Source organism: Athene noctua, chromosome 5, assembly GCF_965140245.1.
Source record: "Athene noctua chromosome 5, bAthNoc1.hap1.1, whole genome shotgun sequence".
In the NCBI taxonomy this organism is placed as follows: domain Eukaryota; kingdom Metazoa; phylum Chordata; class Aves; order Strigiformes; family Strigidae; genus Athene; species Athene noctua.
The window spans coordinates 5,624,862-5,648,576 of NC_134041.1; the positions used below are offsets into that span (position 1 = coordinate 5,624,862).

Consider the following 23,715-nt stretch of genomic DNA (forward strand, 5'->3'; position numbering starts at 1 on the left):
ACAGAAAATCTTGGGAGATGCCTCCAGCCTTTCTGATAAAACATACCAGTGGGCTTAGCCTGTGGTGTCTGACAGACACAGCGAATTGAGGCTGGATTGGCATTGCTGGGCTAACCCAGACCTTCCCTGAACACCAAAGGTAGCTGTGGCATGGGGGTGTCCTTCACTGCTTTGGGAGTTTGCAGACAGCAGGTTGTACCTCTTGGAGATGCTTCACCTTTGCTGGTTAGATAGAGGAGCTGAGAACAGCGTGGTTCTTCCTTCCACGGCTTTAAACCAGAAAAAGTGGAAGTTACTGCTTAGTGGTTTTGGGCAGCCATCCCTCTTGAAACAAATGATGCTCCCTCTGAGAGCTTGCTTCTCCCCGCCGTGTCAGGGTTGCAGCCTGCTGCTGTGCAAAGGAAGTGACAAGCTGCATGGCATCCTGAAATTAGCTTTCACCTGGCTTTACTGATATTGGAGAGAATGACAGCCATTCTTGAAGGCTTTTACAGCAGTGCCCCTGTGTCTGATCATGCAAGTATTGGAGACAGGCACTGCACACAGGTATTAATTGCGTTGCTGTCAATTCAGCACGTGCTTATGCAAAGCTGAGACATCATCGTGTACCTCAGTGTCCAGCCACTGCCAAATGGGGTCTGGCCTTCCTGTCTTGTTGGTGCTCAGCAAGTTATTTATGACCTCTGTCTTGGAGTGGTGTGATGGGCCTTTCTTTAAGCCGGGCTGCAAGACTCAGCTTGAGGCTGGTGGGATCGAGCAGCCAGCCCAGCCCTGGTTATCGTTCCCACTGATGCTGACAGCGAGGTCTTGTCTCGGGTCTTTGTAGCAGCACAGCAGCCGTGGCAACTGGTCCTGCACCCTAAGCATTTTTTGATGGCTTCCAATGCTTTTCTGCAAAGCCCGCCACTCTTTAAAAAGAGTTTGTTTCCAAAGTGAGAGTCAAAAAATAGTGTGGCAAAATGCTAGTCTGGTCAGCGAATGCTGGGTGCATTCATGTTCTGAGTGATGCTCATGGAGTAATTTAGGATGGATGGTAATCTGATGGCAGGCAGCAAAACTCCTTTGAGGTCGATAGCTGTGAATCAGTCTGGTGTTAGCAGGTTTCGGAAGCTCTTTGATCATCAATCAGATGGCCCTTGCTTTTTGGGGAGCTGCTTTTTCCCTTCAGTTTTTGGGTTGCAGTCCAGCCAAAGCCCCAGAGGAGTCCTGTGCCAGGATTTGAGCCCTGCTGCCCATGATCTTGCCCAGGCATGTCGTTGGGGGTGTTTGTGCTGCTGGGAATTCCTAATCTAAGGAGGCATGGAATGTGAAGGAGCATCACCTCCGTGCGTGGGCAGGGAACTGGAGCCTGGTGAGGGTGAGGGCGCACTTTGAAGGCAATATTTCCAGTACAGATGCACCCAGGTGCCCAGTGGGGCTTTCAGAACTACTGAGGTACCTCTAATTCTGAACAATTTCAATGAAGCTGCAGACTTCAATGCTCCTGCCAGGCCATTGCCTGCCTCCCAAGGTATCTTTTGAACTCAGATCCTCAGCAAAGTGGAGAAAGTCTGTGGCTCCCAGCACTTGGGCCGAAGCATGTCCCTAGAACATGTGTGCACCTCTCCTGGAGCTTCCCACCTCAATTCCTGCAAAAGCTTCGGTGTTTTGCAGAAAAGGGAAATGACCTTGCATCACCCCTTGCAGTGGGAACTGGCTCATCTGTTCCCAAAATAAGAGCTGAAGTTTTTCTGGTTAAGGATGTGGGGGAAAGGTGCACTGAGACGTCTGCCAGTTGATAATGCATAAGCCAAATGGCTATTTCTCAAAGGAAGGGCCTGGAGGGGGCTTTAGCCTACTCATACTTGCCAAGCTAAAAAAAAAAAAAAATATCCCTTATTGCCTGACCACAAGAGGCTATGTTTTCAGTAGAGGCCTTGGGGTTTGTTTTTGTTGTTGTTGTTTTCTTATTTATTCTTTTCAAAGTTTGCAGCATCAGTGACTATTTCATCAAATAATTCCACATTTTTTTCCCCATAATCCGGGATGGATACTTTTTCATCTAGTGCTCCTCGTTTCTTGACCATCCCTGCAGCTTTAGCATGCAGCTGTCATTCTGCTGCAGCTCCCACAGAGCGGCTGAAAACCAAGGTAACAGCAACATTTTGAGTGAAGGGGATGAAATGTGGAATAGGTTCAGCGTATTTCTTTGTCATTGTTGGAGTCCTATTCAGTCTGGAGCTGAATAGGAGGCTGATTAGCATGTGGAAGCATTTCTAAAGCATTGGGCTGTGAGGGTTGGGTGATTTTTTTGTTGTTTTTTTTTTTCCTTAAAGGAGAAGTTTTGTGTCATTTATTTTTCTGACTGAGCTGGTACGAGTCTTTGTCAAATGCAAAAACCCTTGGACAAGTCAAATAGCATTTTAGAGAAAACCTGTTTTGATAAATCACGGCGTGCATAGGCACAAAGAATTTTTTCCAGTGCCTAAAGCTCTATGAGCTACTGCAGGGTCTAGGGATGCAGTGTGTTTGCAACAGCCAGATAAGTGGGATAAAGTTTGGGATGCATCTGGATTGTGGATATCACTACAGGGACTTTGCTTTTGCTCTCACTGAAGTTGCCTGCAACAGGGTGTATTGCTTTCCGAATGCAGGATTGGGTCCACAGTCTGAAAATCCACCTGCTTAAATGCTCAGCATTTTGCTTTCACAGAGAAAAGATACAACGCTGAGGTCGATTAAAAAGCTAACTGCAAGTGAAAAACAACTTTTCCCCAATGAAATTGCTTCAAGTCCTGGGCCTGAGGCTGGTTTTGGAGAAGAGGGTTGATTATTTTTTTTTTTTTTTTTTTTTTTCCCTCTGGTGTCGGGGCGAGGTGCAGGGCTGATGTCCCTGTTACAGTCCCTTGGCGCAAGATCTGCTGCGTTTCACTCCGAGCGGTAACTCGAATTATTGCCTTGGGACTATTTGTGGGTCTTGGGTGGGTTTGTGCTACACCAGAGGTCCTGGCGTGGGAGGACTGTATGTCCTGCCCTTTGTGGGATTTTGGGGTGCTCGCAAAGCCCAAGGGAGACAGGGGACCCTGTTGCGTTTCAGGGGCTGTACAGACGTGGGTGGCACACTTGTGCCCCTGAGCTTGCAGACAGAGTGGGCAGTGCAGGAAGGTGTATTTAGTTTCTGGGCGCAGTGAGTGATGGACTTGAGGTTGCATGGAAAGCTTGTGACAGCAGTTGGGGGTCAAACCCTCTTGGTGATGCGTCTATGGACCAGACACCATGCCTGGGTTTCTCCAATGCCTTGTCTAGTTTTCTTTCAGTTACTCCAGTTTGAGAGAATAAAAAGCGCCTCTCCAGCTCACTGGTGTGCCTTAATGTAGGTTATTGAGGGCTGATTAAAGCTATTGTTTAATTAAGGAGAACTTAGTCCCTCTGTTTGCAATTTATGATTAAAGGATCGTTTGAAGTAATTCTGCAATTTTTCCCCCCCCCCCCCTCTCCTTTAACGTGAAGAAAGTTCCTAGCACTGTACGTGTCCCAGCACCAAGGTTTTGAATGCTATTACAGGACCGCAAACCTGCTGGCGAATCTGGCCGCTGCCAAAGGCATCTGAACATTAAAAAGCCTTGCAGAGGGGTGGGAGCGAGTTCAATCTCAGGATACGCTGATTTGGAAGGGGAATCCAAACAAAGAAGCTTTTCAGCAGAGGCTGAGGCTTGGCTTCTCTCAAGGGCAGTTTGGGCTTGGGGAAGCATCCGGGAGGCGGCGAGTGGAGCAGGAGTACATGAGCTGGATGCCGCGTGGTGTAGGGTTTCCCAGCACAGCGCGGTTTTGTGTTACAGGCTGGGGAACTGGCTGTAAGGGCTCCTCTCTTTTTCTTTTTTTTCTTCTTTTTTTTTTTTTCTCCTTTTATTTCTGTTGGAAACAAAGGGGAGGGTTTAGGCTCTTTTTTTTTTTAATAAAGGAAAAATAAAGGTTCCCATCCCCTGCAGGTTTGGCGATGCCTCTCACTGTTGATGCTGGAGGGGGACCCATTGGTGTCTCCGACCTGGAGAAACCCTTTGCTGGGTCCCACGCTGGCCTCGCAGGGACTTTTTGTTTTGCTCAGAAAGCACAGCCCTCTCACAGGCTCACCAAGAGCACTGTGGCAGGAGCCTGTGTTGCTGAGGGGACAAGCACCTCATAAAGAAGGGTCTGGCTCAGATAAGGAGAAGAGAAATGAGTTGGATGCTGGGGCATCTTCTTCACAGCAGGAGGGGATGCAAAGCAGGGTGTATGTCCACTGGGCTCCCGTTCCCACAGCAGCCTGGTCCATCATGATGGCACCTCCAAGTTCCACCACGGTCTCGAGAAATGCCAGGAAGAGCTGAGCAGGGAGGAGGTGCTACCAACCATCCCAACCAACCAGTTGGGGTTTTTTATAGGCACCAGATGGTTTTAATAGAGGAAAGCTGAACTTCTTATGACCCTTCCCCACAGACGTTGTTTGTTGTTTTGTAATTGTGGCCAGGACAAAACCATGTCCCAGAACCTGAAGTGAATGTGAGAGCTTGTTGCCTAGTGCCTTCTCCCACTCCACCATGAGCCCCTACCCTGGCCCTGCTGCCCCCATGCTCCTCTGCCTACCCTGCCTCCAAATTATCTGGGGGAAGCTGCTGGGCATGAAAGACTTGAGGCTTTCTACCAATCCCTGGTTAAAGAGATTAGCAAGAGTACAAATTGGAGAAAACTGAAACATCTAAAAGCAAAGCCCAAGGAAGCAATAAAATGTCAGGCCATGTTTTCCCTTCTAGTTGATTAAAATTTCTCCTGATAAGCAAGAAAGCTTTCATGGCTGGACAAGACCTGTATCATGTCAAATGCAGTGAAAGGTTTATTAGAAGGATAAAGTGGTATGAGCATTGGGTTGTGCTCACAGCTCTTTTGGCACAGAGTTATCCTGCAAGGCTGAATGTGTTTTGCAATGATATGGGAGTAAGAAGTGTGATGCAGAAACTGCTTCTCCCGTGAAAGAGGAAAATATATGGAAATGGGGGTGTCTGGAGGGTAGAGTGGGAGACATGGGTGTCTGCGTGCTGAACAACTGTCAAGAAAATTCAGAGAAACTGTTAGGGAAAGCTGTATGACAAAGGTAAAGGAAGAAGAGCAAAAGCTATCAAATTATTGCTAATGAGGGTCTCTGGGTGTTATAGTATAGCCATAATTCTTCCAAAGCCATGATTTTTGTATTCATAGTTGTCCTGTGGCTGGTACCTTTGGGAGCAGTGTTACATCAAGGCTGACCACTTCTGCAAATTCCCTCTTGTGGCTCCTGTATCCAGTCTTGTTTCTGCCCATGAGCATCAAGACTCCAGTAAAGCTGAAATCATTATACCCATCTCATGTGCCACTTGTTTCAGGGTGGCTCTGGGGACAGGAGGCCACCGAGGTGCTGCAGACAGTGGGGAGGAGTTCAGTGGGCTCACCTTGACTTTTGCAAAGTATAAAGTAAACCAAAAGAAGGAAATGATGACTAGGTCTCCTGCTCTCCATGGGAAAACCGACAGTGGTGACAAACTAGTGTGCTTGGAGATCTGCCTCCAAGTCAGTGCCAAGATGCTCCACTGGGCCCATGGTTTCCCCGTAGCTTGAGAAATCTGTTTGGGGATCAAGCACAAGACAAGAATGAAAAAGCAGGAAAACAAAAGGCTCGTTTCCGTGCTGTTGTGTTTGACTTCCCAAGGTTTTAATTGCCAAGGGCTGCATTGGGAGCCAGCTGGCTGCAAAGGGATGCAGATCTCAAGTAAGGAAAGAAGGGTGCTTTTTTTGTTGGTTTTGGTCTAAAGATCTAATAACTGTTATATTTTCCTGCAGGAGATGCAGCTTTATACGTTTACCCCTGCAAAGGTGAATGATAATTTTTAGGTACCTGCTTCCTCAGCTTTTCCAGGTGCTGTTAAAGCTCCTGCTTTATTGTTTTACTGCCTATAGGAATAAAAGGAGAAGCAGTAAAACAGCAAGTATGGAGTCCAAATTCTACCTCAATTTTAGAATTCTTCTTATGCTTTATATGAAGGGAAAATACGGTAGGTAGTTAAACTTGCAAGCCCTTGGCCCATGCACCAAGGGATTCATGCATCCCTGCAGACGCTGGTGCACAGTGACAGCAGAATCAGGCCCACTAGTGTGTGGCCTAGGAACAGGCTGGACAATCCCAATTTTGCTGCCAAAACCTCACTTATACAATAACTTGAAAAGAGGGGGGGGGAAAAAGGCCAGCTTAAAAAAAAAAAAAAAAAGCATGGGATATTTGGCACACCGGTTGTATAAATCTCGACATTAGCTACCTGTGAATCATCCAATAGCACGTTAATTAGTACCCCTCGGTAGACGAGGATTTGGCATCAGGTCTGCATGTAATTACAAGCCACACACAGAAGGACACAGGCAGCTAATGAACTCCTGCCAAACTCCAGCTCCGCTTCTGTGGCTTTTGAAGTTCGCTGGTCTTTCAGTGTTTTGTATAGTAAGCACTGAAAGGCATCAAATCACTCCTTTGACAGCATTTAGAAAGGGCTGGTTTGTTGAATAACCGAGTCCCTCCAAACTCCCATCTGAGAACTGGAGCATCTATAGGCGCCTTTCTCAACAGAACAGTAAATAGGCTGGAAATAGAGGACACCCCCTACGAGCTGCTGAGCTCCTGCCTCGCTGACAGGAGCCAGCAGGCTCTGGTTGCCACGGTGGGCTGCAAGAAAAGAAACTATTTCCATTTAAAAATCCTTCAAAACAACCCCACCGATGGTATGGGCTTTTTCCCAAGCCTCAAAGTGTTTAATACGGAGGCTGTGCGAAGTGAGTTGCAGCATGTTGCACGTGTCTGTGGTTGCATTGGTGTTACGAGGGAGGTAGTAAAAGGTTTTTTGGAGTGTTTCTGCCCCATTGTGAGGGCAGGTAGGTTTTCATGGATTTGGAAGGTCGTGGTGCTTTTTCGTGGATGCTTTGTTGCTGGGATTGGATTTGAGTCTGAGCCCTTCACCTCCTCTTTTCATGTCTGAGGTGACAAAGGGAGTTGTTGTTGAGATAAAAACAATTTCCATGAAAACCTGTGATTTTCAGACAAACATACCAGGCGGGTTTCATGGCAGTACCATGGTGAAGAGGAATAATGCAACTTGGCATGAAGCCCTTCTAAAAAAAAAAAAAAAACCAAAACCAAAAACCAAAAAAACCCCCCAAACACAAAAACAAAAAAAAGGGGGAAACAGAAGAGCCTTTGTCAAAATTAACTGCAATAAAGAAAAAGGGACTGCTATTCCCTTGGGCTTCTTTAACCTTTTTTTTCCCCAATTTATTCACATGTTTCTTGACAGCAGGGCACAGCATTGTTACAGGAGGGTTGGAAAGGGAAAATGGGAGTTATCCATTTTTGGTTTTAAAAAGCATGGTACATGTTGTGTCCCTTGAGTCGGTGTGAATAGAGACTTGGCCATTGCCTGTACTGTTTGGATGCGCCTTGATTTATACTGTCCCCTAAGGAAACAGGGCTATGAAATGTCAACTGGCTGCCAACGCAGCCGTGGCAGGGAGGTTTGGGCAGTGCATGGGAAAGGGGCTGTTGTGACGCTGGGTGTGACAAGGTGGACATGCCCACCGTGGCTGGCCTTTGTGCCAGTGCTTGTAGAAGAGGGTGGTGAAATTTTAGGTGTTGCCATGACACTGCTACATCATCTGGGTTTGCAGAATATGCCGTTTCTTAGGGGGATAAAAGGCACCCAGAAGTGCACCCAGGTGGTGTGCAGCACAGAACTGTGCTGTCCCAAAAAACCTCTGTTTAGGTGGACACCTCTGTCACTGCAGGTGATGGCTTGCCACCAAAGTATCCTGTTCTCAGCTGCTTCCCACCAAAGTAACTCAAACTTCTGCAGACAGTGCAATGGCAGCATGGCCAAGGCAACAGCTGTCACACATCTGCCCACCCCATTAATACAAAGCTATTTTAATTAGGACCATGTTTTTAGGTTTTTTTAATATTACCTGGGTACCAGTGCAATCTCAGTTATATCATGTACTGTCATACATTGGGGTTCTGTGCTGTGTAGTAACTGCAGTTAAAATACAGAGCGGGGGGGAAAGCGATAATCTTACACCTCTGTACCCATTGTTAAATAGGCAAAGCCTTACTGAGCTCTGCTCTAGGAAGCACTGAGATCAAACCCCCATGGCTCGAAGGGCCTTTGGATCATTTCCACCCATGTTCATGTTTTTTTGCCTTTCTTTCAGCACTGTGTACTGTGCGTTATATCCTGGAAACTCTACCAAATCTTGACTACCGAGAGGGAAAAGTTTCATTTCCAGTTAATCAAGGGAGTTGTGTAATACCATTTTCTCCTGGGGAACTTCCAGAAAAAAGAAAGGAGAAGGGGGGTGTGTGTGTGTGTGTATTATAAAGCAAGTATATTAAGAGGAAATAAATTATGAATTAAAAGTGATTAGTGAACTTTTAGGAAGAGGTCAGAAGTGCCTTTTGGACTGCAAACTTTTTAAGCTTTCAGTGCTTGTATTTGGTTACAGAGTTATAACCTGGCCTTATTTATGCAGGTGGCTGCTGCTTCAAATCCAAAGAAGGATTTTGCATTTACAATAGGTACATTGACAGAACTGGGTCAGAAAGCTACTTGCGGCAGGCTTCAGCGCTGCAGCCACGGGCTCTGCTGCCTCCTGCACAGGAGCAGTTGCTCCCCAAAATGTGTTTAATTACAGCTGTAGTGCCTGGCTGGGATGCTCTGGGAAGGGGGAGAGGAAGCTTGGAAAGTTCAACAGATGAATTTTATTTTTAAGGGACCTGATGTTGACCGGGTGAACTAGCTTTATTTTTATTTTTGCTTTGAAAGTTTTGCACCTTTGTGGATTTAAAAATAATTGAGATCTGCATCACGTTGGCTGCAGTTATGTATTTCCACTTGTTAAGATTCGGCGTGGCTGTGCAGAGAGGAGACAGGGCTTATACATGGTGGTGTTCGGACGCAGTAAGCTGAGATAAGGAGTCTCTGCTTGAGATTTTATATTTTAAAACAACACCTACAGCCCACAAAACTTTCCTCTTGAATAGAGGTTGATGGAGTGGAACAGGTTTGTTGTTATATGGGGAAATATTACAGTTCTTGCAGCCAGTGGGATGACAAAGATGATAAGGAGCAGCAGCTCCGCTCACCCTTAAATCGGTTTTGAGGGGAAGCTCCTAGATTTCCCCCAAATAAATGGGGTATTGTGCCCGTTTCCCACAGCACAAGCATTGCCAGAGCTGGGCAGTGGTCCGAGCCCTTCCTCGAAGGCAGAGCCTGGATGAGTCGTGGTGAGGCAGGGCTCGTTCCAAACCCCTCTGACCAGCAAAGCAAACCGTGTTCGCTTCGTTTGTAATTGAAAACATAATAGTCACCGCAGTGTATTTTTCACACGATCTGTTTGCCCTCGGTATTGCAGAGTTCACAGACACATTTTTAATTTCTTTTTTTTTTTCTCCCTCTATTCAAGCTGGGTCATCCTAGGTCAGACTTGTCATATCTGTGAGACCTTCCAAAGCGCTTGGATGTATAGAGGTGCCTCAAAAGATGCTGACACGTTGGGGTTTTCATGGTGCCTCACATTTTATTCCTTGCTGTAGACAATGTGAAATGATGGCTTTGTCTCCATCATGTTTGACTGGAGCTGGGTCTGGATTCCCATTGATAATGTCTCTTATATTCACCCCTTCCAACTTTTGCTGATTGGCCAGTCTGGCTTAAATCTGGTTTACCCCACAGATGCAGAATTTTATATGCATCTAGATATTGTGGCTTGGATAAGACCTTTGGTTCTTATTAATGCATTTTTCAGGTATTAAAATATACATGCACTTTAATATAAAGCTCTTTTAATACTTCAGCTCATGCCAAACTCCCAGGAGGAACAACTTAACAGACTTCTTAGAATTCCCTTCTACTCTTTCTTCCTTTGTACGTGGTGTTTACCTCTGGAAATGGGTGGCTGGTACTCTCTAAAAGCAGTATTTCTCCCAGCAAAACCAATGGCAGCACTCCTGTTCATCTGGAGCTCCTGGAGAGTGGGGCTGGCACGTTGTGCTCCAGCCGCATCAGGAAGCTATTCTAGTGAGGTTTCGAATCCAGAGGAATTTGCAGTGCGTGAGAATAATTTGACATTTGATTTAAAGTATCTGTGACCAAGAACCTTTCTATAATCCTATTCTCCCAGGATGGTTGGGTCAATAAGCATGTTCCAGGCTGCACAGGGCTGTATTTACTGCAAAGGATGGGTAAGTCTCTGGATGATGGGTTTGGGCAGCAGGTAGATAGACTTGTCACTCCTGTCACCACCATTGGTTTCTTTTAGAGGCACTTCTTCAATATCTCTGCAACTTGGACTCATCAATGTTATAAGGTTGTCCATATAGAAAATGAATATTCTTGGCGTTCTTCTTGTTCGCTACTGCACTAGCAGGCATGAGAAGGCATTTTGCCCAGCATTCCTGAATAACCAGTTCTTATTAAAAAAAGAAACACCACACCACCACCCCCAAACCTAAGAACCCAGAGAATATCATCATCTAGGTCAAAATGAACCTGTGTCTGCCCACTAGGAAGTCTTCTGGACTCCGTAGCAGTTGATGGACCTAAAAATGGTTCTTGTGATTTGGTTGAAATACAGCTAATAATAAAATGGACTGAAATGTCACCCTCTTGATAGGAAGGACACCAGACAGATCGACATGGGGTAGCGCGAATGTTAGTGTGAGTTACATGGGAGAACCTACAGCAAGTAGAAAATGAACTAATATCTTGGGTTTTTTTGTGGCAATCAACCCATTGTGTCCTAGGATTTTTCTGAACAGGTCAAATCGGAGAAATGCAATACATGCAGATCCTTGTTTATAAGTTCTTTGGTACTCTAAAGCAGGTACCTGTTCTACGGTAAAGTCTAGGGTTTGTTTGTGTGTTTGGAAATTTTTCTATCCTCATGTGTCTGTGTAGCTGAGAGTAGTGGAACTGTAATAGAGTTGAATGAGAATCTGTTTTGCAAACAAAGATATTAGATGTGTTTCCAAAATATAGGCAGATGCACAGTGCAGTCTTCTAGACTGCTGAGACCAAGGTGAAGAACAATTAAGACTGAGCAGGTAATAAAATAACAGAGTTGTTGGTACTCTGTTTTTCTCATGTTAACCTAGTTGTCTCCTGTGAATACGTGGGCCTCAAGTATCCAGATTCAGTCAAAAACCACTGGGAAGGAGGTGTATCACTGATGTTTTCAAGACCTTTAAAAATCTCAGTGTCCTAATCTGGTCTGCAGTAGGATCCTTCTTTTGGCTGCTACTGGGCTGTAGATCAGGTCCCTTGAGATTATTTTTAGTTGATCAAGCTCCTACTGATCCCTTCAGCCACCTATTTTGTTGGTGCTGGTGCAGAATCAGGCCCTATTGTGATTGGCAGCATATGCCTGATATGATGGAAATGTGGGAATACTTCTGTTCTTTGTGTTACTAAACTTTATCTGCGTGTGTATATGTGTGTGTTTATATATATATCTATAATGTCAACTAGCTTCAAGAGTTGTTCACTCTTGCAGCAGCTGCCAAGACTGGTTGGAGAAGCCAACTTTTAAGGCCCCAGTAAAATCCTGCCATAGGTTTATCTAGTTTTTATGCATTTTAAAATATGTACAAATATTGTGAACCAAATAAGGTTTATATGTACCCAATATCAGCCACTAAGTACTTCAAATAGAAAGCCTGTCTCTTGTAGGTACCCAAATATTTACAGAGTGTGTCTTCAATGAGGAACTGGATACCCTGCTCAGCCCTGCCAAATTATTTAATGGTCTTTTTCACTTATTAAGCTAGATGTCTAATCTACCGAAACCTTAAAAACATGCCCAGGGCCTGGACACTAGCAGCCAAACACATCACAGAGTGCTTGTTAGAAATTACCATTGCTTTGTTGAGATAGCCAGCAACATCCCACTGACCTGCAGGGTTGAAAGAAGATCTAGTGGAAAAAACCCAACCTCCATCAAAACCAAACATTTTTTAAAAAAAAAAAAAAAAAGACTGTGATGGTGTTTAATTTAGTGCAAAGGTGAAGGTTGGGCTGGGAAGATGAGCTGCATGGGTGGGTCACTGCAGAAATGCCTCTCCCGCTCCCTCTGCTTTTCCAATAATTGGCCAACGAAAGCTTAGCCCCTTCTTTAATTTTTTTTTTTTCTCCATTAAATCTGCACATGCATTAACTTTTCAAAGACTGAGATTCAAAGTGCTGTACCCAACACAGAGCCCTTTTTTCTTGTGCCTTTGATTTTTATGCACATTTCAAGCTGGTCAGAGAGTACATGGGGATTTTGCAAGGGTTTTTGTTTAGGCTTGGTGGTGGGGTTTTAGCTTTCATGCTGCCAGCCTTCTCAGGATTATTGCCTATTAATTGCCTCTTAATAAAGGTGCTGACCAAAGAAAGGAATGTTTTTTCCTTGGTGCTAGATTTCCAAAGTTGATTGGCTTTATTAAATGGAAAGACAAATAAATTTAAACCTTGCACTGAAATATCTTGGCGTAGGACACCAGCAGTTAGAGGTCACCAAGTCACTTGGACTTCCTCCCAAGAAAAGCAACATCATTTTTCAATGTCCAGCCTCACAGCATCCTGCTGTGACTCGCACAATTCGTTAGTGTCCACACCTGCTCTGTGCTGCTCAGAGCGGGGCTGAGCCCATTTGGATGGGGCAGGATCAGTCCCCGAGAGATTTCTATTATGCTCATGGTTTGGAGCCCTGTTTGATCTCCTACGGCATAGTTAGATAAAAGCATGTGGTTGGGATTTCCTTGTTCTGTTATTAAAGCAAAAAATCCCCTTTATATAAGGAGAAAAAAACTTTCCTTCACCTTGTGAAGTATGTTACAATTCAGAAGGCAATCTCAGCTCCATTTGCCTTTTTTTTTTTTTTTTTTTGCATTGGAATAAGAAAATCCCTTTGTTCTGGGCTTTAGTTTCCTCCGTGAGATGGGGATAACAGTACTTCTCTAGTTGCACAGTCCCATATGGGTGTGCCAGGCAGGGTTGCCTCCATGCCTTGGGGCATGGTCCACGGGCTGCTGTGTAATTTCTCAGCATGGAGATACCAGTATTAAGGAGTGAGGCCCTTCTACAGCATTACTAAATATTTTGCAGTAGGTCTGTACACGTAGGTGAGTTGTAGCCACAGACAGAATGGCTAAATAGGACCATTTTTGGAAAAGAGTGACCGTCCCCAAAGTCAGGGTAATTTTTTGCCTGTGATGTACTGTATTGCTCACTTTGACGCAAGCCAACATTCGTTACCATTTTCTGAAATGAACCTCTTATATTCTCAGTAGTTTTGTATTGTGAGTAGGGATGAGAAGTGGTGGCATTTGAAGACTTAGCACCTTTATGGGATTCACCAGTTACATTTGTAGATGCAAATCGCTGCAGCCAGGGATACATAATCTGAATTTCCTATTAAAACATGCGATCGGAGAGGTAGGCTGGGGCAGAAGAGGAGATGAGGCCAGATGTACCATCTTCATGGTACAACCCAATGCTGCTTGTCTTCCATTTCCAAGGGTGTGTGGGCTGTAGCCCCACTTCTGGATACCTTTGCCTCCAGCAGATCTGGTGTGAATAACATCTCTGTGGTGTTTTGCTGAGGGATCTCAAAGGCATCTCTTTAATTTTCTGTCTTCTTCCAGACTTCCCTCTGTAGTGTTTTTCTGCAAAACCCATTCTCTGGCTGCCTTTTGGCACTGCTACAGGCTTCTTCGTGCTGAAACCCCTTTGCCAAAAAAAAAAATGTGGGTGGTGACCCAGTCACTTAGACAACCCGTCCTCCAAGAAATAACCTTGTGGAAGAAGAGCCATCTTGAGCACAATTTACCATTCTCCATGGGCTGGGGTGTTCTTTTCCTTGGGTAATTATGGCTGTAAGAACAGTCTCTCACCCAGCCCTCGAAATCAAAGGCATGTTATGTCTTCTAAGTAATATCCGTTCAACTATGGAGAGTATGTTTATGTTTCTCATGTTTAAAAAAGAAAAAAAAAAAGGGGGGGGGGGGAAAGGGAATCTGAGGTTACTGTTTTGCTGGAAAAATGTCAAGACTTGATTGGCAATATCCCGCTAAACCACAAGTTTGTAGGAGAGAAAACAAAACCATTGGATTTTCTAAACTATGCCTATGTGCACTTTAAGAAAATGTATACCATATAGGTCAGTTATACTCTTATTATAGCTGTGGCAAGCATACATATAATTGAAACGCGGAAATACTACCCCATGCTGTTCAATGAATGAAGGGAAAACAAATCTTTATTATTCCTGGGTTCACGTAATATATAGGAACACTATTGTCTTCTTTTTTTTTTTTTTTTTTTCTAAAGCCAGTTTTAGCTTTCAGATGTATTTTATTGTCTGTGGGAACATGTGTTTTACAGACCTGTCATGTGAAAGCTATTAACAAGAGGAACTGGAGAAATAACAATAAGCCACGTAACCGTGGCATGTCTACTCCCTGAGTTCAACTGTTACGCTGCTGCTTCAAGTGCATGTGAAATTGGATCGCACCGAGCGACATTAGCTCTTCTCCTGCAATTTTTCATTGGGAAACTTAAGGATTTTTTAAGTGGCCTATTAATATTGGATTGCTGGCATCAGAGGCACGTTTTGGGGCCAAGCTGGCTAGGCACCAAAACAGTTAAATAGTGGAATGAAGATCAACTGGATTCACATGAAATGTCCGATTTTATTTACCAAACCTGAGCTGGACAGGCGGTTCTGAAACCTTTCCTTGCTAGTTCACACGTGTGGTGGAAACTGTCCTGCTCTGCCAAGCACCTTGGGGCCCAGTGCTTGCAGTTAACCCATTTCCAGAGTTTTTAGACAGAATCTGAAAGGAGTCCCGAGCAGTAGCCCTGGCCACTCTTGTGTACCTGAGAGGCTTCAGGTCTGTGTGTGGTTGTGCCTGCTCACAGATGATGGAGTTTTTCCTTTTTCTTAAGACTACCAAAACCTGCTATTAATCCTGGATTAGACAAACCTATTAACATATAGGAAAAGGAGCCAAAATGGATTGTGCAAAGTGAAATACAGAAAGTTGTTCACATGGAGATGGGGAACGTTATTTTGATGACATCTTTTGACAATTTGTATGGTACCCTTGCTAATCACATCTAGCAGATTGTGATCATGGCAAAGGTACCGTGGACAAATTTAGGTCAAATCCAACAAACAGCACTTCTTTTTTTTAACTACTTTTTTTCATTTTAGAAGAAAAAACCCTCTGATGTCATAGACTTCTAGCTGTCTAAATAAACTCACAGATTCTGAAGAAAGTTAGTGGTTGACAAATATTCCCTAGTGCTTTCTGTAGGATCTGCGTGTGAGACCTTTTGTCTTGGCGCGAGGACAGCTTTAACCACTGTGCATTTGTTTTCCCCTTATCTGGGTTTTGTTCTGCAAGTGGGATAAGGGTTTCCTGTACCTTGTGGTTTGTGACTTAGCCTGAACACAGGTTTTGGGGAATTTGAGGCTTGTTTTGGTAGGGATGTACCGCTCCTCTTGGTGATGGGCTTAATAGTGAATATGGATAGGGAAACTGAGGCAAAGGGAAGGAGGGTGCCCTACCCAAGGTAGCATCATGGCTGGGAAATACCCCAGGGATCTTCTGCCAGATTTGAGGCAATGCTGTATTTCTCTGACAGATGAATATGGAGTTACAGATGTGCATCTATTTCAAGGTGTCTCCTCCATAGTGTGTGTCCTAACCCATCACCCCATGGTTTTGAGCAGATCTCCTCCATGCCTGGTGCAAAGGTCCAGCCAAGCTGTGCAGATGCAGGTCTCCTGCACAGAGGGTTCACAAACAGGGTTTATAAACAGATTTCACGTGGCTTTAATGTGTTTGAAGGTGAACAGGTTCTGATGGGAGTTCAGCAGCTCTTGTGGATGGGCTGGTTGGGTTTCCCCTTGCATGGATGGGTCAAGGATGGGTGTCCCACAGCTGCTCAAAGCAGGTCTTATGGCACTAGTAGGTACAAACAGACCCTGTAGAAGAGGAGGAGGGAGCCAAGGGAGGCTTCAAAGGCATAAAAGTAATGGGGATGGAGTGTAGCTGGGCTGAGCAGGTAGGAGAAGCTGTGCCGATACTCGATCCTCCAGTGTTTGTTTGCACAGCTCTGGGCTGCTCTGCCATGGGGCGCGCGGCAGAGCATTGGGCCCTCCCCGGAGAAAAGTGCCAGATACATTTTCATGGCTTTCTGCAGAGGGATTGCTTTAGGGGTCCGTTCCTGTAAGTTAATATTTGCAATGCAGAAGGCTTAACTGAAACCAGGCAGTGCAGACATCTGATAACCATAACAGAGGAGATGCTTTTTCCCCACAAGAGCAGCTTGGAAAAACAAATCCCAATGCCATTCCCCTTGGAAAGACAGTGGTATGGAAAGAAAAGCATCAGGAATGGTGCTTCATGATTTTTCTAGTTGGGTCATTGGGTCTCTTTGACTGTGGTTGTTTATTTTGGTGAGCTGCTTGTGTTTTCCTGTATTGCTGATGGGTTTGGTGTTGTCTCCCCTTCTTTCTAGCTGGGTTGCCCTTCCTCATCATTGAAACGAGCACAATCCAGCCCTACCAGCGGGGCTTCTACTGCGACGATGACAGCATCAGGTACCCACTGAAGACGATGGAGACGATCAATGATGCAGTGCTGTGTGCTGCAGGCATCCTCATCGCTATCCTTGCTGTGAGTACCACCTCCAAAATCTCCTCTCCTGTCCATTGGGCATCCCCAATGGCTTTTTGTCACCTCTTTAGTTGATGGCATGAATGTCCTGTTGGCGCTGGGAATTTAACGCAGACTTACCAGAGTGTCCATGCTATCTACTGAGGTGCACATCTCCTCTGAATTGACTTCTGTGTAAGTGTGGAGCAGTAGATTTGCAAATGAAAGCTTGTAATGGGAGGAATGAGATTACCCTTGAAGTCCATAAACAGGCCCAAAGCTGTTTGGGCAAGTCTGTGAGTGCCACAAGAGCTTTTTCACCCTCCAGTAAAAGTTCAGAGTAGAAGCAAGAAGACTTGTATGTCAGTAAGGACTTGGCATGGTTTGTCCCTATTCAAATAACTCTTGGTATTTGCCTGTTTTATAAGGTCTAAAAAAAAAAAAAAAGATACATCTTTTCAGCTAACTGGTGCCTGGAAAAGTTTCACAGGTTAGTATTAGCTTTTTAAGAGGTTGTATATTACAGCCATTTTAAAAAGACAATTAAAACTTTCTATGGGGAGTGTATTCCCAGAGTCCTCACCATAAAAAGTAGTTAATGCACCACCTTGCCAATGCCTCCTCACTTTTCTTTTCCTGCCAGCTTTCCTAGAGCTGTGCTAGGAAACAATTGCATGGTGAGAGCCTTATGTCATCCGAAAAGCTGAATTCAGCCCATGGAGCTGAGCTTCCTTATGCCAGCTTCCTTATGTATTTGGTGCTGGGGCAGAAGGCAAGAGCTGTCTCCTGGTTGTTGATCAAATGCTTCCAGCTGAAGATGAAATTCCCCTATGAAAAGTACCTACGTTTTCCTTCTCACCTGCTGCCAGCACAGCGCAGGTGCTTTCCCAGAGATGCTGTTGGTCCTTCAGCTGGCGGGGATGGAGATGGAGAGGTCAGGAGCACTTGTTCCCCTCTTGGCTTTCATCTTTCCTCGTAGGAACAATGTCATGGGCAATAGCTATTTTAGCATGGCATAGTGCCTGCTTTGGTAATACCCCATCCTCAACCTTGCTGCTTCATGCTGTGAACCCTCCCCGATTTCCTGACCACATATACTCACTCAGGTCACTTAGTAGGTCCCCAAAACTGCCTTGTTCCTATGCCCCCTTCCTCCTCAAAACAAGTCTGAAAGGTGCCAGACCCCCAATACTATAAACAGAGCAGAATTTTACCCTGCAGGTGAATTACCCCCAAGTGTGGAAAAGCCATAAAAACGGAATGAGAAAGCCTCTCATTTTCGCATTACTGCCTGAGCTATCGGCACGCCGGCTCCATGCGGAGTGTGCTTCTGATCAGTAATGAGGCAGTGGCAAATACAGGAATTGGAACAGAAACTGGAAACATAATCAGCTGCCTATGCGATCCATCAACTTTCTACCTCAAAATAGCAGGTCAATTAAAAGAGAAAGAAAATCCCCAAAGAATGAGATGTTTCTGCCCTGGTTTTGCTGTGCCCACAACAAATGTAACTTAATAAGGTAAATTCAAAAGCTTGGTTATTTGCTGTTGAGTGATACAAATGGCTAACGAGGAATTGAAGCAACAGATTTCTTTGCTATGGCAGCATGCATGGAAAATTCAAGTCAGCCTGACCTCTTTTTTTTTTTTTTCAGATGTAACCCAGATACCAGAATTACTGTAGCATAATAGGAATGCCTTCCAAATCCACAAAGCACTGACTCTGCTCCTTTCACTCACAGCGTTTGCCTTCGAGAGGCAGGACAGCGGTTTTGGGGACTTGCAGGGAGCTGGCGTTTTGGATGGCGCAGCCAAAATTTCACGCCCTCGCTTTACGTGGCGTCACGGGCAGTCTAGCCCAGGGTAAAAGGTCCAGGTCATGTTTTAAATGGCTTGAGGACACCCAGAGTGCTCATTAAGTAAACGGCAGAGGCGAAGACCTTTGCTTCGATCAGGATGTGAGAGGATATGCATTTGGTTTTAATACCTATATATTTACTGACTTCAGGCAAATTGCTGTGCAGATGACCCTGGAGAGGCTTGTGGCCCTGGGCTGTGCACTCTCACATCTCTCCTGACTGCACTTATCACTGGAAGATGGTTAATTTGATTGTCACAGAAGCACGTTGATGGTCCCTGGAATGGCCAGGGGAAGGTGACATTTTTCTCTTCCTGAGCCTCATAGGGGTGCTGCTGCTGTGGTGCCCCATGTCCCCACACATGATAGGTCTTGAAAGCCTATGAAAAATACCAAAGAAAATTAATTTCCTAGATGACCTAAGTTACGCAGCTGGATTAGCTGGTTGTTTTACAGTTGAAGGTGATACGCTTCAATGTGATTAAACACAGAGAACGTTACACCAGAGACACAAATGATTAGAAAAGCTCTAAAAGTAATTACAGGCTAATTAGATTTCTGGTGATACCTTATGATAATGATAAAATGGGCACGGCAACCAAAAGTCTGCAGAAGGCTTTCACAGACAGGAAAGTTTGATATTGGCTTCTTTCTAGGGACCATCTTAAATGTGTGTGACAGTCCCCCGAGAGCTGTGCCCATCACATAGGTATGGCATATGTCCCATGCAGATGGCTTGCCAGAAGTGCAGGGCGTAAGAAGAGCTTAATATCTTTAAGACTTGTTTTCTTTTCAAGATGTCCTTTCAGTTTGTGCACATCTGTGCTGCATTAGTTTCCACCATCCTGCTTTATCTGGGACAGCACTGCCAAAAAACCAAGTTTACCCAATTTTTAGCTTCTCATTAAGGTTGAGCCATGGCTTTAACTAAGCAGGGAGGGTTCATGGCTGCCCAGCAGCATGTTAGCGAGGGAATGAAGTCTCCAATTTACAATCTGCTACATATGTGCAATTACCCAGACCACCAACGGTGAGAGAAAAATATTAATCCCCAGACTTTTGTTGGTCCCTATTTAAAATGGTCACATGCCTTTCCCAGGTCAAGAGCCTTGGGTTTATGTGGATCTGTTTGTGAGTTTGGAGTAATGGCACATCTGACAGTATTGGATGTCATCCTTAATTCGTCTTGTCTCCTTTCTGAGTTTTGAGCCTCATAGCTCCCTTTCTTGTGAATTTAGGCTTTTGGGAGGCTGCAGGTGGTGGCCGTGTCCTTCTACAGGAGCCTCTATGTCCATCCTGGACAACCTGAATTAGCCTCCTGCTAGAGGAGCAGGAGATGCTCCAACCTCCCTCTGCAGTTCTCATGCCAGTAGATGTCCTGGCTGCCAGCTTACGCTGGAAAGTGGTCCAAAATGGAGATAAACCGTGGTCGTTGGAGTCTGTGAGGATTACAATGATGCTGGAGCCAGTTAGCTTCGGCTCCCCAAACAACTCTTGGTCATGACCAGATTTGCAAGAGTAAAGCTCAGCAGTGACATGTAAACCCTGAATGATTGTGCAGCCACCCAAAGTATTTCTGTGCATGGAAGCAGGGCACTCTAGCTCGGCCTTTATTTTTTGTTATTATAGTTGTATCTCTCTTTGATAAAGCCTGTTTAGCTGCAGCTTCAGCTGCCTTAGGTCAACCTTATTTTTTTTGAGCCATGGTATGAATGAGTTCAAACAATGATATAGCTTCATCTCCTCTTAGTCTAATTGCCATACTTTTCCAGTTTATTAGTTTCCAAAGGTTGTGCCAAGCTTTTAAAAAAGGTAGGCAGGGGAGCCTTGTCTCCTGCATGCTGCTGGCAGGCTGCCATGCCGGGAGGAATATTGCTGGCTGCTTCAGAAAGGGATTAACATGAAGGCATTTTTCTTGACAGTTATTTTTACATATCACAGTGCCTGTGACTAGAGAGGGGCAGGGACAAGGGGGCAGCCAGAAAAAAAAAAAAAAGGCCTCGATTTATTACTCGGGTATAAAAACATTTAAAATAATGAATAAAATCCTAAAGCTGTAAATCTGGAGCTCAAAAGCTAGGTGTGTAACGTGACAGAGAACAATTTAAGCCTTTGCCTCTTTGGGAGAGGTGAGACATTTGGACTTCATTTCACAGCCTGATTTTCATTAACCCACCTTTTAAGAGTAAGGATTATGAGAAGCCGGGACCTCTGCTCCCTGATGGTGATTTATACCTGTATTGTCAAACTTCAGCACCCATGACACAAGAAAAACATCATTTGCTGCCACAGAATGGCAAGACCCCTTGAAATGTCCAGAAATAGCTGATGTTTACAGAGTCTTTGAGCAGTTTGGAATAGGTCTGGTGGTGGCAAATTTGGGTCCAGAACCTAAAAAATTTGGGGCTTTCTGTATCTTCCCCTGTTGTGCTTATAGCTTTCAGAGATGAAGATAAGCAGGTTGTTCATTTGTTTTCCTCCAAAATCAGTTTGATAAGAGGGAGTGGATCTGGCCTCTCCTTCCCAAATATACACTGATCCTTAAACTGGTTTATGGGGTTTTTTTGTTTTTTGTTTTTTTTTTTTTTCCCACTATGCTGGTGTAGATCTGGGACACTATTTTACCTCTGTAAAGATATACCAATATGCTAAACCAAAATCTTGCTTTTTGCTTTTTTCTTGTTTATGGAATTTCTTCCATAAACAACATCTCGAGCTCTGCAATCTCTTCTTGAGAGGGAAGAGAAAGAGGATGGAGAGATGCTGAGCTATGGACTCTCCTTCCTCACAGTGGAAACAGATTCCTGGTTCGAGATGCTCGGAGCTGTCTCAAACCTGCATTTGCCAGCAATCACTGGTTTTGCACAGCATCTTTTCTGCTCTCTAACCTTGCTCTTGCGTTTCCCCCACAGATTATAACGGGAGAGCTCTACCGCATCCATTACCTGAAGGAGAAATCGCGCTCATTTATCCAGAACCCCTACGTGGCAGCACTTTATAAGCAGGTGGGCTGCTTCGTTTTCGGCTGTGCCATCAGCCAGTCCTTCACAGACATTGCCAAAGTGTCCGTTGGGCGCTTGCGGCCGCATTTCCTGGAAGTTTGCGATTTGGATTTCTCCACCATCAACTGTGCTAAGGGAGTTTACATCCAAAACTACACCTGCAGGGGAAGCGACAGCAAGGTCCAGGAAGCCAGGTGAGAGCCCATGGCATCCAGGTGATGGTTTGCTGCCACCAAAACAGTGTCTCACGCTAAATACGTCCTGGGGTTTCTCTGCCAGCAATAGATGATTCAAACGCTGCTTTCTCTGCAAAGGCAGTAACTCCATCTGCCAGCAACGGGCAGTTTCCCTCGGGAATTGCAGGACTTGGCTGAGTAATATTTCTTTTCCTTTCTCTTTACTCCTACACTATTGTTTCCCCAAGTGCTTGCTCAATGTGGGAATTCACTGTGAGAGCTGAGCTCATGGTGAGCAGCTTAAGCTGTCTCATGCAGTGGAGCAGAGGGTTTCTTCTCCAAGAAGGCTCCACACAGGCAGGGCTGGCAGCGCCTCCCCTTCAAGCTTTCTATCAAATCCATCAGATGCTCAATTTTCACATTTCCAGGGGCGTTTCCCATAAAGTGACTGGAGAAGTTGCTCACTTATTTCTTTACGGTTTCCTGGTTATTTGAGGCAAGACGATGAGTTATCGGGTTATCCTGGAAATAACTGCTGTCCCACAAGTAGACCAGGAAGGGACGAACAATGCGAACATCCTGCCCATCCGTTTGCTTTCTGCCTCGTGAGCAAGCAGGGCGGATAATGGGGGTTTTATAACCCAAAAGATTGGGGGTTGTGGGTTCCTCTGCTTTGGCACCTTCTTGGTAGCAGCAGACAAGTCACCGTATTCCGCATAAAGTTATAATAGTGGTTAGAGATCATAGTGGCTGGTTCTTAGCACCTGCTTTGTTTTGCAGGAAATCCTTCTTCTCTGGGCACGCATCCTTCTCCCTCTACACCATGCTGTATTTGGTGGTAAGTAACCTCAGCCTTGCTTGAGACTGAACTGACTTATCCCCTGCCTCCTTTCCCGAGTCGCTCACCCACATTCAGTAGCAATAACAGCACAGTGGGCGTCGAAGATAGCGGGTCGGTTGAAAAAAGGAGCCTGAACAAGCCAGTGGTGGAAAGATCCACTCTCGGTACCTGTGGTGTTATTTGGAATGGAGACTCCTGGGGTGATAGCTGAGCTATGCAGCTTTGGGATGTAGCCAAGGCTGCAGTTAAATCCGAATCCTGCTAAATCTGTGGACAACCTGTGCAATTCTGTTCACCCCACGTTGAGGTTTCCCCTGGGGAGAGTTTGGGGCAAGCCGAAATGTTGCATTGATGGAGAGGAAAGATGTGCCGACGCGGCTCTGTCTGGGGCGGGGGGGGTGAAGGCTGGTTCCCAAATGTGCTTCACTGAGCAGGTGGAGCAGCCTCTGCCTGCCTGGATCCGGAGCAGAGGGCTGGGACTTGTTTTTCTTTGTCAGTGAGAAATGGTTCTACCCTTCCTGTGCCGGGGCTGGGGCCAGGGCGGCTGCCAAGGTGCTTCCTGCCGGGGCTGCAGGAGGCACACTGCCCATGCCCCCCGAGGGGCTGGACCCACAAGCAGCATTTTGGGAGGATCTGGATAGTGATTTGTGTGTTTTGGTTCTTTTTTCTTTTTTTTTTTTGAATCAGGAAAACGATTTTGGATTCCTTTTGAGATTTGTGCCTCCCCTCCTATCTCCTATAAGCTCAGCCTAGCAAGCAAAGAAACAGCATGACACTGATAAAAACATTAAACATGAGCTTTTTATTTATGAACAGATCTTCCGCCTTTACCTTCTGAAAAGTGACCACTTTTCCCTCCTGCCTTCTCAGCCCTGGATCCCCCTTCCCTGTGAGCAATTTCTGTAATTCAGTTACTAATATTTCCAGGCTGTTGGTGACGACATATTAAATTCTTTCCTTGTCTTCCCCCTTTTTTTTTTGTTCTTGGAAAACTTTTGAATTTCTTCAGTAAACATTTTCACTGTTTCCTCCCAGCTGTGTTACAATGCAGAACTGCCCCAGCAATGCTTTGCAGGAGACTCAACCCTCCTCCACTGCCGTCACAAAAC

At 45.2% G+C, this 23,715-nt stretch overlaps 1 protein-coding gene across 1 annotated transcript in view; it reads left to right on the forward strand.

Annotated features, from left to right (window-relative positions):
* PLPP3 (phospholipid phosphatase 3) overlaps positions 1-23,715 on the forward strand; it is a 45,756-nt gene that overhangs the window by 8,204 nt on the left and 13,837 nt on the right. Inside the window, exons 2-4 of the mRNA XM_074906126.1 lie at positions 16,593-16,750; positions 21,500-21,783; positions 22,546-22,603. Of these exons, the coding sequence (XP_074762227.1) occupies positions 16,593-16,750; positions 21,500-21,783; positions 22,546-22,603 (500 nt within the window). The remainder of the gene's footprint in view (positions 1-16,592; positions 16,751-21,499; positions 21,784-22,545; positions 22,604-23,715) is intronic.